At 43.5% G+C, this 16473-nt stretch overlaps 1 protein-coding gene across 1 annotated transcript in view; it reads left to right on the plus strand.

The window, feature by feature from the left end:
* The window catches only part of LRRC36 (leucine rich repeat containing 36), a 33487-nt gene extending 21189 nt beyond the window's left edge, over positions 1-12298 (plus strand). Inside the window, 5 exon segments of the mRNA XM_064382947.1 lie at positions 2706-2871; positions 4822-4967; positions 6370-6493; positions 9685-9799; positions 11962-12298. Coding sequence (XP_064239017.1) covers positions 2706-2871; positions 4822-4967; positions 6370-6493; positions 9685-9799; positions 11962-12187 — 777 coding nt within the window. The 3' untranslated portion in view covers positions 12188-12298.
* Positions 12299-16473: the final 4175 nt, after the last annotated feature.

A 16473-nucleotide genomic window follows, 5' to 3' on the forward strand; every position in this document is an offset into this window, starting at 1 on the left:
ACTCCAGTCTGGGTAACAAGAGCGAAACTCCGTCTCAAAAAAAAAAAAAAAAAAGAAAAATCAAGAACCTGTCCCACATAAACAATATACATATAATTCATTTTACAAAATCTCATAGTATGATAGTGTCATACATTAAAACTTTATCATTATCAGTTCTTAACAAGTTTTGCTCCGGCCTTTGCATACATCCCTCATGGATAATGCCTTCCACTCTCCTCTCTTGTCTGTTTTAATGTTCATTTTTCTCCAGGCTCTACTTCCATCATGAGGAAGATCCATGCATGTGGTTAGAGGAACCCTAGCTCTTAGGGTCCTCTCTTCCCTTGGACCCAAGAACCTTTGCCATAGAAACCATTTGTCAATTAATCATTTACTGCCCTGTAAGGCAGTAGATTTGGTCAAAAACAGCCATTTCTAGTTACTTATTTTTCAGTTGTTGGAAATCTTACACACTGGGGTGGGTTTACAGGGTTTTTGTTTTTTTACTCTTTAAAGACTTTCTGTTCAGTTTTCAGAACTTTGGAAGTAGCTATAATTTTTGTGCACCAAAGGGGGCAGTCTTGTAATGTTTTGTTTAGTTTTTTGGCCTCTTTTTATTCTCAGTCCCTCATGCCTATTTTACCAGACAAGAGCACTAACTGTGTGTTAATGTATTTAGAGTAAATATCCAGAAACAGCATATTTGGGATGTTATATTAGTAAGACATGCTCTAGGAAATTTTTTTAACCTCTATTTCATGTTCTGTTGTTAAAATCTGGCTAGATACTGTGGCTAACACCTGTAATCCCAATGCTTTGGGAGGCCAAGGTGGAAGATCACTTGAAACCAGGAATTTAAGACCAGCCTGGGCAACATAGGAGACCCTCTCTCTACAAAAAACAATAATAATAAATAAATAAGTAAATGTTAAAATTTCAATGTGCTATTCTAGACCTTAAAAACTCCTATTTCTTTTTTTCTGTTAGACATTATTTTTCTCTTTATGGAAAGCTTTAAGAAAGCTGCTGAGTATAAAAGAAATATACTCTTTAATTTCTGAAAGGTGTAAGTCAGAAAATTTCCAAAAAGAGCATTTTTTAAGTTTTCTTTTTCTTTCTTTCTTTTTTTTTTAAAGGCAGGCCTGGGCCTGGCACAGTGGTTCATGCCTGTAATCCCAGAACTTTGGAAGGCCAAGGCAGGCAGATCACCTGAAGTCAGGAGTTTGAGACCAGCCTGACCAAGATGGTAAAACCACGTCTCTACTAAAAATACAAAAACTTAGCCAGATGTGGTGGCATGTACCTGTAGTCCCAGCTACTCAGGAGGCCAAGGCAGGAGAATCGCTTGAACCCAGGAGGCAGAGGTTGCAGTGAGCCAACATTGGGCCACTGCACTCCAGCCTGAGTGACAGAGCAAGACTCTATCTCAAAAAAAAAAAACAACAACAACCACACACACACACACACACACACACACACACACACACACAACAAAAAAATAACCAGGCATGGTGGCTCATGCCTGTAATCCCAGCACTTTGGAAGGCCTAGGCAGGCAGATCACTTAAGGCCAGGAGTTTTTGACCAGCCTGGCCAACATGGCAAAACCCTATCTCCACTAAAAATACAAAAATTAGCTGGGCATGGTGGTGCACACCTGTAATCCCAGCTACTTTGGTGACTGAGTCACGAGAATTGCTTGAACCTGAGAGGCAGAGGTTGCAGTAAACAGATCATGCCACTGCAGTCTAGCCTGGGCAATGGAGTGAGACTCTATCTCAATAAATAAATAAATTAAATATAGAATTTGTCAGGCATGGTGGTGCATACCTGTAGTCCCAGCTATTCAGGAAGCTGAAGTAGGAGGATCACTTGAGCCGGGAGTTCAAGGCTGCAGTGTGCCAAGATCACACCACTGCACTCTAGCCTGGGTACAGCGCGAGACCCTGTCTTAAATAAAATGTTATAGAATATTTATGTTTATTATATATTAATATATTGAATATAAGCTTACTTGAGTTATAATTTATTATATTACTCCATTTATTTTATAAAATACTATTTTTTAAATGTTCTGCAATTTAATCTTTCTGTTATATAACATTGAACCATAGATGTAGGTGTCAAATAACAAATTTTTAATTTTCTTCTGAAAATTTCTATTATTATTGTGTGTGTGTGTGTGTGTGTGTGTGTGTGTGTGTTTATGACATAGTCTTGCTCTGTCACCCAGGCTTAAGAGCAGTGGCACAATCTTGGCTCACTGCAACCTCCCCCTCCCGGGTTCAAGCAATTCTCCTGCCTCAGCCTCCTGAGAAGCTGGAATTACAGGCGCCCACTACCATGCCTGGCTAATTTTTGTATTTTTAGTAGAGATGGGGATTCACCATGTTGACCAGGCTGGTGTCAAACTCCTGAGCTCAAGTGATCTGCCCGCCTCGGCCTCCCAAAGTGCTGGGATTACAGGCATGAGCCACAGTGACTGGCCTGAAAATTTCTATTAAAAATTGTGATAGAAGATACTGTTACCTTGAAATTATCCTTGAATATCTTATGTTTTTGTCTTGGGCATAAATGCCATTCAAATCCAAACTGAAAGATAAAATCATCTTTTTTACTTTTTAAAAAGTCTAAATGTCTAAATTCTTACTTCCCTTATTGTGTAAGAATGACAAATGGTTGGGGTTTTGTTTTTCTTCTTATTATTATTTTTTTCTCTTGAGCCTCTCTCTAGTGACCTGGGTAGTTTGCATGGTTTGCCTGGAAACCACAGTCCCCCAATCTCTGCCGGAACCCCCCATGTGGCCACTGTCCTCAGACAGCTCCTGGAGCTTGTGGATAAGCACTGGAATGGCTCCGGCTCCTTCCTCCTCAACAAGAAATTTCTCGGTGAGTGAATGCATTCTCTGTCCCTGGAGAGGAGCTGGACTTCACTTCTGCTCTGTGTTCTGCTAAAAGCCACTTAGCCCACTTCACTTGCAGGGAAAGTTGTTCTCATGATCGCATCCTGAAACATCTCAGAGACACCATAGTTAACAAGTCTGCATTTTTCTCATATTCTTCTTCATTATTTTAAAAAAGCATCACCTTTTCCAGTTGTTTTATAACGATTGTTTTGTTCCTTCTGTGAATTTTTGGTAGTCTTTGGTAATACATAGAGTAACCAAATGTGTAAATTAGTGACTATATTAATTTTTCTATGATTTTATGATCCTTGGGAAAGTGCCAATAATGAATACAACAGAAATTGGGTTTGATCATCAGAGTTTTGAGATGACTGTTAGAATGTTATGATTTGAAAAACGCAAATGAGTAAATGACCTGGACTCTCTTTAGGGGTTCTTTTTTAGAAACATGGTGGAAAACAGTTTTGTAAATGTTGGCTTCATGCATTTATTTGTTGTTGTTTTCTTTTTGATCCTTAACATGTTTACTGGCTATTTAATAGAAGAATAAGGAACCTTTGGTGGTGGTAAAAGTTTAAGTAAAAACTAGAAACTTGGCCGGGCACGGTGGCTCATGCCTGTAATCTCAGCACTTTGGGAGGCTGAAGTGGGTGGATCACAAGGTCAGGAGCTCGAGACCAGCCTGGCCAAGATGGTGAAACCCCGTCTCTACTAAAAATACAAAAATTAGCTGGGCATGGTGGTATGCACCTGTAATCCCAGCTACTCGGGAGGCTGAGGCAGGAGAATTGCTTGAACCTGGGAGGCAGAGGTTGCAGTGAGCCAAGATCATGCCATAGCACTCCAGCCTGGGCAACAAAGCAAGACTCTGTCTCGGGGGTGGAGGTGGAAACTAGAAACTTGAAAGTTTCTTGGGTTTGAAAAAAACCTTTTAAAAAATGTTGGTGAAAAAAAAATTAAGGAGAGTTAGCATTTTTTGGTGGGGAAAAAAACAGCACAAAAAAAGTCTAGGCTGGGCACAGTGGCTCACACCTGTAATCCCAACACTTTGGGAGGCCGAGGTGAGCAGATCATGAGGTCAGGAGATCAAGACCATCCTGGCCAACATGGTGAAACCCTGTCTCTGCTAAAAATACAAAAATTAGGTGGGTGTGATGGTGTGCACCTGTAATTTCAGCTACTTGGAGGCTGAGGCAGGAGAATGGCTTGAACCCAGGAGATGGAGATTGCAGTGAGCTGAGATTGCAGCCTGGTGACAGGGCGAGACTCTACCTTAGAAAAAAAAAAGTCTAAAGGGACATACAGAAGAGGAAATCCTAACACAGTTATTTTCTTTCCCATGTTGACCTATTGCTTCCATTTTGTAGGAAATTATCCCCAGGGCCACGAATCAATGACTAAGAAATCATGCACTCACAAGGGGCTGCTGATATTTCTCCATAGGATATAATTTCTATCTTTCTTTCTTTCTCTTTGAGACAGTTTCATTCTTGTTGCCCAGGCTGGAGTGCAGTGGTACGATCTTGGCTCACTGCAACCTCCACCTCCCAGATTCAAGTAATTCTCCTGCCTCAGCCTCTTGAGTAGCTGGGATTACAGGTGCCCACCACCATGCATGGCTAATTTTTTTTTTTTTTCTTTTAGTAGAGACGGGTTTCTCCATATTGGTCAGGCTGGTCTCAAACTCCCGACTTCAGGTGATCCATGCTCGCCTTGGCCTCCCAAAGTGCTGGGATTATAGGTGTGAGCCACTGTGCCTGGCCTATAATTTCTTGTCCTCTTAAAAACACCTCTCTCAGTCACTTACTAAATTCTGGTAAAAAGGAGATATTAGATTACCCTACTTGATCCAGAGAGCTGGTAGTTACTCACTGGGAATGCTGTGCTTTAGCTTTTAAGATTGGCCCATGTGCCCATCCTGAATTTTTGGCAGGTCCTTCCTGAGATTTGCCTCTGTCTTTGGTATTCCCGGCTCCTTCTCAGTCGAGGTGTCGCTCACATCCTGAAGACACGACGAAAGCCTTCTGCAGGAGGGAGGTTGAACTGAAGGAGGCTGGGCAGCTGGTCCCTAATGACATGGTATGCCCCTCTCATATTCCTTTAGAAAACAACAGAGCAGCAGGACAAGAACATCTCTGTGCCCTAATGATCAGCATCACCACGAACACCTAACCAATACATGGAAAAAGTGTGGGCATAGCAGGAATACAAAACTTGCTAGGACAGGGACAACTTGGAGATTCTGCAGGGATGACTCCCTCATTCTAACCCTAATCCAAAAATTCTAAAGAAAGACTCGAAATGAGAAGAAACAAACAAACAAAAATTCCGAAACACCCTAGAGTGGAAATGTTTAGGATCATATTCTTGAAGGTTCTGGTTTGATCCCAGCAAATGTATCTGGGATTATTTTTCCTCCCTTCTAATGAAGCTGAGAGCCCTGAACCACGAGCCAGGGTCCATTCTAGAGCATCAGCCTACTGGCTCTAGGAGAGGAAGAAGGACATATGCCCATGCTTTGTTCTCTTTTCTTTCCTTTTTTTTTTTTTTTGAGGGGGTGGTGAGGCAGAGTCTCACTCTGTCACCCAGGCTGGAGTGCAGTGGTGCCATCTTGGTTCACTGTAACCTCTGCCTCCTGGGTTCAAACCATTCTCCCTGCCTCAGCCTCCCGAGTAGCTGGGATTGCAGGTGCCTGCCACCACACCTGGCTAACTTTTGTATTTTTAGTGGGGATGGGGTTTCACCATGTTGGGCAGGGTGGTCTTGAACTCCTGCCTTAGGTGATCCACCCACCTTGGCCTCCCAAACTGCTGAGATTACAGGTGTGAGCCACTGCACCCGGCTGCTTTTCTTAACATTAAAGGATTTTCAGACACCAAGTTCAGTTCTAGAAACTTTAGATAGTTGACTAAGAATGCTGGCTCCTTGTCAAAATGACCATTTGTTCTGCAAAAGTAGTAGATAACTCATAAGAAAGATTGCTAGTCCATGTGATAAATTTGTTTACTGCATTTGAGTTGTATTTACCAATAAATTAAAATTTTAGTGAGAAAGAGATACTGACTTCCATTCAGTTTATCACTAAATAGAGGTAAAGAGCTTTCAGTTCTATATACATGCTTTAGAATGCCAGATTTTTTTTTTTTTATGAGATGGAATCTCACTCTGTCACCCAGGCTGGAGTACAGTGGCACTATCTTGGCTCACTGCAACCTTCACCTCCCAGGTTCAAGCTATTCTCCTGTCTCAGCCTCCTAAGTAGCTGGGATTACAGGCACACACTGGCACATCTGGCTAATTTTTTCATATTTTAGTAGAGACTGGGTTTCACCCTGTTGCCCAGGCTGATCTTGAACTCCTGAGCTCAGGTAATCCACCAGCCTTGGCCTCCCAAAGTGCTAGGATGACAGGGGTGAGTCACCGCACCTGGCCTAGAATGTCAGATTCTTAATGTACTTGTGTTTTGTTTTCTGATATAAAGGAAAGTTTGAAGCAAAAACTGGTCAGAGTGCTGGAGGAAAACCTCATTTTGTCAGAAAAAATTCAACAGTTGGAGGAAGGTGCTGGCATCTCAATTGTGAGTGGCCAACAGTCACATACTTATGGTAAGTTGAGGAAAGCCGTGATAGATGGGACCTCTCAAGACAACTGTTTGTTTATAGATGACCCATTTAGTAACCTTCATCATGCTAGCTCATGTGGCTGCCTTTGGCCTACTTGGTCATCAGTTTTCCTGGCAGTTAACAGAAACAATCATCTTGCCTCAGAGAATTGTAATGCAGGTGGCTTGAGTTACCAGATGAAGCTCTTGTCAGTGGAAAGCATGTACAAATGTTGTTACTATTGCCATTAATTTTGAGAATGACACATGTTTTTGTGATTAAGCAGTAAGGACATGTTCCTTGTAGAAAGTTTGGAAAATACAAGGAAAATATAACCCCATGATCCAGCAATAACTTCCATTAGTGTTTTCGGTATATTTTCTTCTACCTTACCTCTCTGTATATTTTTAACTCCAAATTTAAAATTGTGGCTGGGCAGGTGCAGTGACTCACACCTGCAATCCCAGCACTTTGGGAGGACAAGGCGGGAGGATTGCTTGAGTCCAGGAGCTCAAGACCAGTCTGGGAAACATAGTGAGATCCCATCCCTATAAAAAATAAGAAATTAGCCAGGCACTGGTGTGCACCTATAGAGCCAAAGAGGCTGAGGCAGAAGGATCATTTGAGCCCAGCAGTTCAAGGTTAGAGTAAGTCTTGATCACACCACTGCAGTCTGGCCTGGGTGAAAGAGAGACCCTGTCTCAAGAAAATAAAAATAAAAATAGGCCAGGTGCGGTGGCTCACGCCTGTAATCTCAGCATTTTGGGAGGCCAAGGCAGGTGGATCACTTGAACTCAGGCCAAGACCAGCCTGGCCAACATGGTGAAACCCTGTCTCTACTAAAAATACAAAACTTAGCCGGGCATAGTGACAGGTGCCTGTAATCCCAGCTACTCATGAGGCTGAGATAGGAGAATTGCTTGAACCCGGGAGGCAGAGGTTGCAGTGAGCCGAGCACTCCAGCCTGGACAACAGAACAAGACTCCTCTCAAAAAATAATAATAAATAATAAAACTGTGTCCTGGTTTTAAAAAACCATTTACATACAATTAGATGCACACAATTTAAGTTTGATCTCAATCAAAATACAGAACATTGCTAGAAAATTTCTTCATACCTTTGTGCAGTCAGTTTCACCTGCTGTTGACCCAAGTAATCACAGACCTGATTTCTACATCCTAATGTTATTATATTTCATAGTATAGGCATTTCTACAATATCACAACAATATACCATATCTATTTAGTCTCTATAGAGTTGTTTTTAATGTTTGCTGTTATAAAGCTACCATTAATTATAATGGTTATATAATATTTAGAATATAAATGATTTTAAATAATTTATATTCCTTCACTAGCTCTTGTAGAGAATGAAAGAACAAATTAAAATAATAAAATAATTTCTAAACATTCAAAAGAAAGACCTGAAGTGCAGGAAAAGACCCTAGAATCAAAATGCTTTTCTGAGATTAATGTTCTTCCCTTTTGATGGAGCTGAGAGTCCTAATAGCTAATATTTATGCTATTATAAATAATGCTGCTATTAATGTCTATATACAGAAATCTTTGGTACATTTCAGACTATTTTCCTGGGAGACAGTCCTAGAAGTAGAATTAGTGGGTCAAAGAATGGGATATTTTTGAGGTTTTTGTTACGTAAATAACTCCCAAGAAAGTTGTTTCAATTTACACTCACCTCAGCAGTGTACTTGAATGCCCCTTCACTCCATCCTGCCAACAACACTGGGCATTTTTTCAAAATTTGCCATTATGATAAGTGAAAAATAACATCCTATTTAAGTCTTGATTGTACTACTTTATTATCAGTATAGTTTAGGCCAGTATTTTAGATAAAGTTTGCCCTTGACAGACTAGCTCAGCACCCCTAAGCAAATTATGGGTATATGGGTTTATACGAAGAACTTGATTTTGAAGTTCTGATATGGAAGCACTGAATTTCCATTGTTAAATCTCAGCACTAAATAAATAAATAAATCTCAGCAGTATCTGATACTCACAAGCTCGAATAATCAAGATATCAGTCTCCACTTATCTACTTTGAAATTAAAAGTAGGTATTTATCCACTAGATTCTTACTTTCATTCAGCCAGGAGGCCCAGTATAGTATTTTGGCTAACTGGTGATAAACAAGCTTTTGCAGCCTTGTTTTCAACTTTCTGGAACCCTCCTACTCAAGATGTGATCCACTTTAGCATCACCTGGGAGCTTGCTAAACAAGTGGGGCCTCACCTCAGACCTAGTGAATTAAAACCTATTTTTGGCAAGATCCCCAGGTGACTTGTAAGCAAAATAAAGTTTAAGGCTAGGCGCGGTGGTTCACGTCTGTAATCTCAGCACTTTGGGAGGCCAAGGTGGGCGGATCCCCTGAGGTCTCGAGACCAGCCTGGCCAACATGATGAAACCCCATCTCTATTAAAAATACAAAATTAGGTGGGTGTGGTGGCACACGCCTATAATCCCAGCTTCTTGGGAGGCTGAGGCAGGAGAATCACTTGAACCTGGGAGGCAGAGGTTACAGTGAGCCGAGATCATGCTATTGCACTCCAGCCTGGGCAACAAGAGAAAAACTCCATCTCAGAAGAAAAAAAATGTTTAAGAAGCACTATTATAGAAGATTGACATCATTACAACCAGAGTCCCTGTTCTCTTACCTACCTTATTATTGCAGGTAATGGTAGCATATTGGGGAAGTTAGGTATGAGTGTCTTAGACACAATTTAAGTTTCTACAAGTATTAATTGAGTTATTACTATGTGTCTGACACTATTCTAGATGTTTTCATATACTACATAGGAAGTGAAGGATGTACAAAACAAACTAAAATGGAGAATACAGAGTGAGACTATCTATTGACTGCCTATGCTAAGTGAGGGTAGATGTCTCATTTAATCCTCATAACAGCGCTAAGTGGCAAGGTTATTAGCTCTAATGAAAGTCAGAAAAATGAACTAACACGTGCAATATTAAGGGCTGAATTTTAATTCAGATCTGTTGCCAAACCCTGTATTCTTGCTACCGGATCTCCTGTCTCCAAGTAAGAGAATGGTGAATGGAGTGTGAAGTTTGGTGCCATGGGGCCCCCAATTCTCAAGATGTCCATCTGAATACTTATATTCTGCTCAAAGACTAGCAGCTTGGAATCCTTTTCACCCCTGGCTACTGTGCCCTGTGTAGATGATCTTCTGCACAAAAACCAACAGCTGACCATGCAGGTGGCTTGCCTGAACCAGGAGCTTGCCCAGCTGAAAAAGCTGGAGGAGACAGTTGCCATTCTCCATGAAAGTCAGAGGTAGGAGAGGGTCTATCTAGCTTGCTTCTAGAAGCAGATATTCACTCCTTTTGTCTCCTTTGTTTTACCTGGAAAGTTAATATCTATGCACTTTGCAAATTAACTCCATTCTGTGTATAAACCTCCTGTATCTGGCCTGTTAGCTCAGGGATTATAAAAATTACTGCTTCCCAGGACACACCAGGGACTAATTGTCTTTGCTAGTGTTGGTGGGTTGCAACACCTTGATAATTAGCTTCTCACTGGATCTGATGGGACCTTTGTTTGGGTCAGCTAACTTTTTTGGGAGGTCAGTATATACCCCTAAAATCAGCCATCTGGCTCCTCTGGAAAATGCCTGCTATCGGTCACATAAGACTTCAAGACCACTTGACAGGGAGTGATAGGGAAAGAACCCGAAGTATGCGTTTCCTTCAGAGGAGCTCAACAGCATCAGCCCTTAAAGAACAGCACCCCCAGGATACAAGCCAGGCAAAAAAATCAGAAGACACCTCAAGACTATGGCTACATTTAGAGAAGGCCTTGAGATTTTGGCTTGCCGATAACTTATGAGGACTTTCACTGCACTCCATCCCCAAACCTTCAACCTCCAACTTCACTTCCTGATTTTCATTTGGTTAGCTTTATATTCAGAGGATTAGACCCAGAACCATTCTGGATTGTTCTGAAAAGCTTTTCATTATAATTATTTCAAACATTACAGAAGTAAACAGAATAGCATAATATGGTGCTCAAACTTGGAATTAACTCGAAGTACGTGTTGAAATGCAGATTGCTGGGCCTCACCCCACGGTTTCTGAGTCAGCAGGTCTGGGTTGGGAACTGAACATTTGCATTTCTACTTAGCTTCTGGGTGATGCTGTTGCTGCTGGTCTGGAGACCACACTTTGAAAACATTAGGATATATTGCTTTACTGATGTACAGTCAAAATACCCTCTTTTAAATTAAACAGAAATAATCCTTATGTGTGTTAAACCACAGGTTCTTTTGTTTTATTTTGCTTCTGATTCTTATGAAATTTAAAAAATAATTTTGATTTAATCTTGTTTTCATAATTATGTAAAACATTTACACAGTCCCAATGTCAACTCTATAAGAGAAATCCAGAAAAATCTAGCTTCCTTACCTGTCTTTGCTATCCTTTCCTTCCCTCCCACTATCCTTCTATTGTAGGTGTGTATATTTGTATCCTTCTATTGTAGGAGTGTATATTTGTATTTCCCCATTATTACATAAGAAGACACAGTGTTGCTTTAACATTTTATGAAATCCATTCATAGTGGTGTATAGAGTTAGTTCTCATTCCTTTTTCTAGTTGCATAGTGCTCAGTTGTGTGGATGATATACCATTCATTTAATTAGTCCTCTATAAATGGACATTTAGGTTAGCATATTTTGCTGTTAAAAATGGTACTATAGTGTGTGGATGGCTTTTTACATTAGATGATAATACAGACCGGGTGTGGTGGCTCACACCTGTAATCTCACACTTTGGGAGGCCAAGGCAGGTGGATCACTTGAGGTCCGGAGTTTGAGACCAACCTGGCCAACATGGTGTAACCCTGTCTCTACTAAAAATACAAAATTATCTGGGTATGGTGGCACATGCCTGTAATCCCAGCTACTTGGGAGGTTGAGGCAGGAGAATTGCTTGAATCTGGGAGGCAGAGGTTGCAGTGAGCCGAGATCCGCATTGTACTCCAGCCTGGGCAACAAAAGCAAAACTCGTCTCAAAAAAAAAATTAGATGGTAATGCAGAGTTCAATACACTCATGACTAGCACCATTAGTGAATTGCAGTGGCAGGATAGATTAGAAATAGGTGTTACGATTTGGGGTAGAAATTGGAGGCCTGATCAGGTGCCAGTGACCCAGGGCTTCTACTTACCTCATCATCAAAGTGCTTTGGAGAGAACATAACAACCACTAGCTATAAATAAAATGGGAAATGTGTGATTGCTTCAGTAAGTCCGGAACATAATCAAACAGAATTGTAATGAAGAAACTGTAGGTCTGCTTTTAAAATAATCATAAATTGGACAGTTCTTTCTATTTAAAGATATGACTTCATTTCACATTTGTCTTTGGGAAACATTTTGGGTCTGCATGGTATCTCTCTTGCTTTTATGATTTCATGACTGCCTTTTTCCCTCGGACCTCAGATCCCTGGTGGTAACTAATGAGTATCTGCTGCAGCAGCTGAATAAGGAGCCAAAAGGTTATTCCGGGAAAGCGCTCCTGCCTCCTGAGAAGGGTCATCATCTGGGGAGATCATCACCCTTTGGGAAAAGCACGTTGTCTTCCTCCTCACCAGTGGCACATGACACCGGTCAGTATCTAATACAGAGCGTCTCGGATGCTACCCCAGAGCCTGGCTTATGGAGCTAGCATGGAACTCACACCACAGCTTCCCTTGTCCACACAGAGGCTCTCACCACCATTGCCACCAGTATGGTGTATGTACTCACAAAGATTAAGAAAGAAATGTATTCCAATTAGATTGTATCGGTCCCACTTTTTATTTATCTCCTCCTATTGAGTCATTCTTTCCTTCTGCCCACAGAAATAGTTGGCACTTGGTCCCAGCTATTGTATAGACATTGCATAGAGACATTTGGCTGAAAATGTTGAAAGGGAAAAAAACACTAGACATTTTTCCCCTGTGTCATTTGCAACTGTGTGGTAGAAAGTTAAAAAAGAACATCCGCCAGATTCATCAAACAGGGTTTGATTACCTCCTGCCATGGTGAAAAGCTGACAACATCTGGTGTCTGCCCTGGAGCAGCCAACTATTTAGTTAAGGAAAAAAGCAAAAACTCATGTGATGGGGCCCAAAGCTTGGGATTGGTACCAAATAGGTCTAAACAAAAGCCCAGAGATGCCCTGAAGAGGGAGAAAGAGTGAATAATGCCCACTATAGGATTGGAGAGGGCATCAGTAAGGCTTGTTTGAATGGAAGCTGAAGAATGAGTAAGAACGGTAGCAGGTAGAGGGGATACAGAGCACATAGAAGAGTCTGGAACCCCCCCAGGGGGTAGTGGGGCAGGGACAGAAATGTGGGGCATGGAAGAGGTGTAATGTCATAAGAATGTCCCCAGAGCAAGTGATCTTTCATGAAGGGGGAGACATGAAGAGGTTACCAGGCAAAGCATGTGGCTGAGGGTGACAGCAATGGGGAGAAGCTGCAGAAAGCAGCAGCGCGTGAGAAGGCCGGGAAATGGGAAGGGACGTGGTTTCTTCAGGGAGCTGAGGGGCTGAGAGGAAGTAAGCAGGAGCAAGGTTGCACCACTCCTTGAAGATTTTAGATTGGGAAGGCAGAGGAGTGACGGACTGGGTTTGAGAAGCTTTCTCAGGACCAGGCACAGGGCCTCCTGCCTGTAATCCCAGTACTAAGGGAGATGGAGGTGGAAGGATAGCTTGAGACCAGGAGTTTGAGACCAGCCTAGGTAACATAGGTAGACCCCATCTCTTTTTTTTTTCCTTTTTTTAAAATCATTTTGCAAAGCAAGTTAGACCCCATCTCTATAAAAAAAACATTTTAAAGTTAGCCAGGTGTGGTGGTGCATGCCTGTGGGCCCAACTACTAGGGAGGTTGAGGCACAAGGATCGCTTGAGTTCAAAAGTTCAAGGCTGCAGTAAGCTATGATTGCACCACTACACTCCAGGCTGGCAACAGAGCAAAACCCTGTCTCCAAAAAAAAAAAGAAGCAGCTTTCTTTATGAGAATGGGTTGACCATGGTGTGAAGTAGGGGAGGACCAAAAGGGAGCCAGGCAGCCCAGAGAGGAGGCAGAGGCAGGCCACACTAGATATGCCACTTCTGAATACTGAGCTTTGGGCTCAGCATCCAGTTTACATGTGGGTGCTCTGTACTTTTAATCCTGATTGGGCATTTAAAAAATCAATGGGGAAAGATGATGCAAGTAGTTCTAAATATGTTTCTGCTTCAGTGGCCTCCCAGAGCACTAATGTCACCAGAGAGTATGTAGAAGGTGAAGGATTTTCAACTAATGCCACGTGGTACTTCTCTTCACCTTCAGGACCACCTCAGAGACAGAGACAGGTGGAAGGATTAGATAATTATTTGCACCCCTGATTTCATGCTGTGCAGGGAAGGAGCGCCACCACCATTCTAATGAGACATGACTGTCACAAGTTTCTAACTTATTATAAATCCACAGACTTCTAGATTTTAAGTGGCTTCCCAAAAGCAGCTTGTACAGAGGAGCCAGAGGTTTCTTTGAGCTGCAAGGCTCTGAGGGAGGTAGAGCAAGCTTGCGCTCTGTGGAAACATCAGTAAGAGCAGCCTCCCTGCACCCCCGCTGCCACTCTCCTGGGCCTATCTTTGTCTCACTGAGAGACAGCCAAATCATCTTGCCCAGGTAGGGGAGTGTCAGCCAGTGGCCTTGCATCCCTGAGTTGCCATATTTCAGGGTCCCAACCCAGTGTACAGGCCAACCTAATGGACATACCAGGGGGTGGGGAGGAATAATGCACTGCTTTCCTACACCCTAGCCCTTCCTGCTTCCCCATGAACAGTTGATGGTGCCAGCCCCAAAATCTGCACATGACACCTCTAAAGGGGAACAAAGAGCCTGGCCCAGCCTGAGCCACTCTCCACCCCATTTTCCATTGTCATTGAAAGTGGCTGACCTTGCCCCAGGCCAGGCACCTGCTAGGGTTGCTGGCCACTCCTGGGGAAGCCCTCTGTGTTTCTGATTTTTCCCTGTATGGCACTTGGTCTAGAGGGCAGGGGTAGGGGTTGCGATGTCAAGGAGAAAGCCAAAGAGCTGTCACCCTGCGGGGCTAACTGGACTCCACATGGAGAGCAGAGGACCCTTGAAACAAGCAGAAAACACATGGAGCAGAATCCCACAGCCTAGGCCTGGCACTACCACCAGAAAGTAAACAAGAGACTGGTCCTCAGGGAGGTTCTGTGCCCAGAGGGAGGGGCAGAGCCACTCTCAGGTTGGGACTTCCCCAACCATACAGAGCAGGTTTTTACTTTTTTTAATTTTTTAAAATTATTTTTTCCCCCTGTGGTATTTCAGGACAGAGCAGGTTTTTAAATGCTCCATCCCTCCAATCCTAACCTCTCCTTTGTCCAGCCTGATTTTACCAGCAATGGTATCCAAAGCTTTCGACCACAAGGACACTGCTAGGGGAGGAGCAGTGGCATCGCTAGGCCACTGCCACGTGCCAGATTATCCTAGACCCATTTGGTCTTAGGGTCCTCCTGGCCCTGAGTGGGCTTTGAATTCCCTCAGGCATTTGAATTCCCTAACGGCATTTCAGGAAGAGGGGGGTTTACTCCTATGAGGTGGGGTTTGGGGGCTCAATCATTCTCTCTGTGTTCCTCCAAGCCACACTGCCAGTCACAGTAATGGAGGAGCTGCTGGTCCCTCTACCATTGGATGGTACTGTCACCTGCAGTGGAATAGTGGGAGCCTGGCCCAATTTGGAACACAATTAAATTGCTTCCCTGTGAAGCTGTTTTGGTGAAAGCCAGAGGGTTTGGTTTTCACTCCTTTTACGCTCATTTTAAGTAAAGCTTGCAATTCAAACAAATTCTCCAAGGCTAGAGGAATTGTTCCTCTGCATTTTTTTTTTCATTAAACGTCTTCCATTCTACCTCTTAACATTTGCTGGTGGGAGGGTCTGCCTGAAGGTCCCTGAAGCTCTTCCCTGGGCCACTCAAGAAGTGGTCAGCCAGGTCAGGAGGAGCTGCACTGCAAGGCAAGGCTCTGCTGTGGCCAGGTGCCCACCTACTGCCTGCTGATTCCCGCCTGACATCCCTGTCTCCAGCCACACTATTCTGCTATACCCTGTCCCTAAGGTAAGCTGGGCTCCAGGGATGTGAGGCCACCTGTGCAGGACCACCCCGCAACAGCCTGTGGGATGAGAGGATAAACAATGGTGCTGCTTTGTCTTGTGATCTGGGTGGGGAAAGCAGGCATTTGGGAACTGGGCCTTTTACGCCTTTTCTAACCCCTTTGGGAGCTACTCTCTCCTGGATAGGCCCTCAAGTCCCATCCAGCCCCATTGTCACAGCAAGGAAGGAAGGAGAGGTGGCCCGAAAGCCTTGGCTTGGGAATAGCTCTGTCAAACACCCAGCGCCTTGGTGAGATGATCTGGAAATGCCCAGGCATCCTCAGGACCAGAGAGGCCTCCCCTTCCCCCACCAGGGATGTGGAACAGATGGGAGTGGATCAAAGAGGAGGCCCCTTCACTGACAGATGCCCTGCCTCCCACCACAGGCTGGTGTTGGGTGCCAAGCCCCATCACCAGTCAGCCAGTCCCAGTTTTGGAAGTCAGTGCTGGGGCTTGCTTACTAGAAAGAGTCTGGCCTCTAGTCTGCAGAAGCCCCCTCCACTCTGCAGAAGCCCCCTCCACTCTCTGGGCGTTTCCTCAACTATAAAATTACAGAGTCAGATGAGCTACTCTCTAAGGTTCTGCCTGGCCCTGACTTTTCTGATATTCTGAGCCAGAGCCCAAAATGACTTGCCTTGGTAGCCCCTGTTCACAGGCTGAGAGTTGAAGCCTGGCTCTGGGGCCTCTGCCAAGGCTTGGCCCAGGCGGAGTCGGCTCCTGCTGTGAAAGTGGAGAGCGGGCCGAGTCTCCAAACCCAAGGCACTGATCACAGGAAGGCAAGCTTGGATGTCAGGCCCAGCTAAA

This window comes from Aotus nancymaae, unplaced genomic scaffold (genome assembly GCF_030222135.1).
Source record: "Aotus nancymaae isolate 86718 unplaced genomic scaffold, 86718_ANA_hifiasm-v0.15.2.pri h1tg000030l, whole genome shotgun sequence".
Classification (NCBI taxonomy): domain Eukaryota; kingdom Metazoa; phylum Chordata; class Mammalia; order Primates; family Aotidae; genus Aotus; species Aotus nancymaae.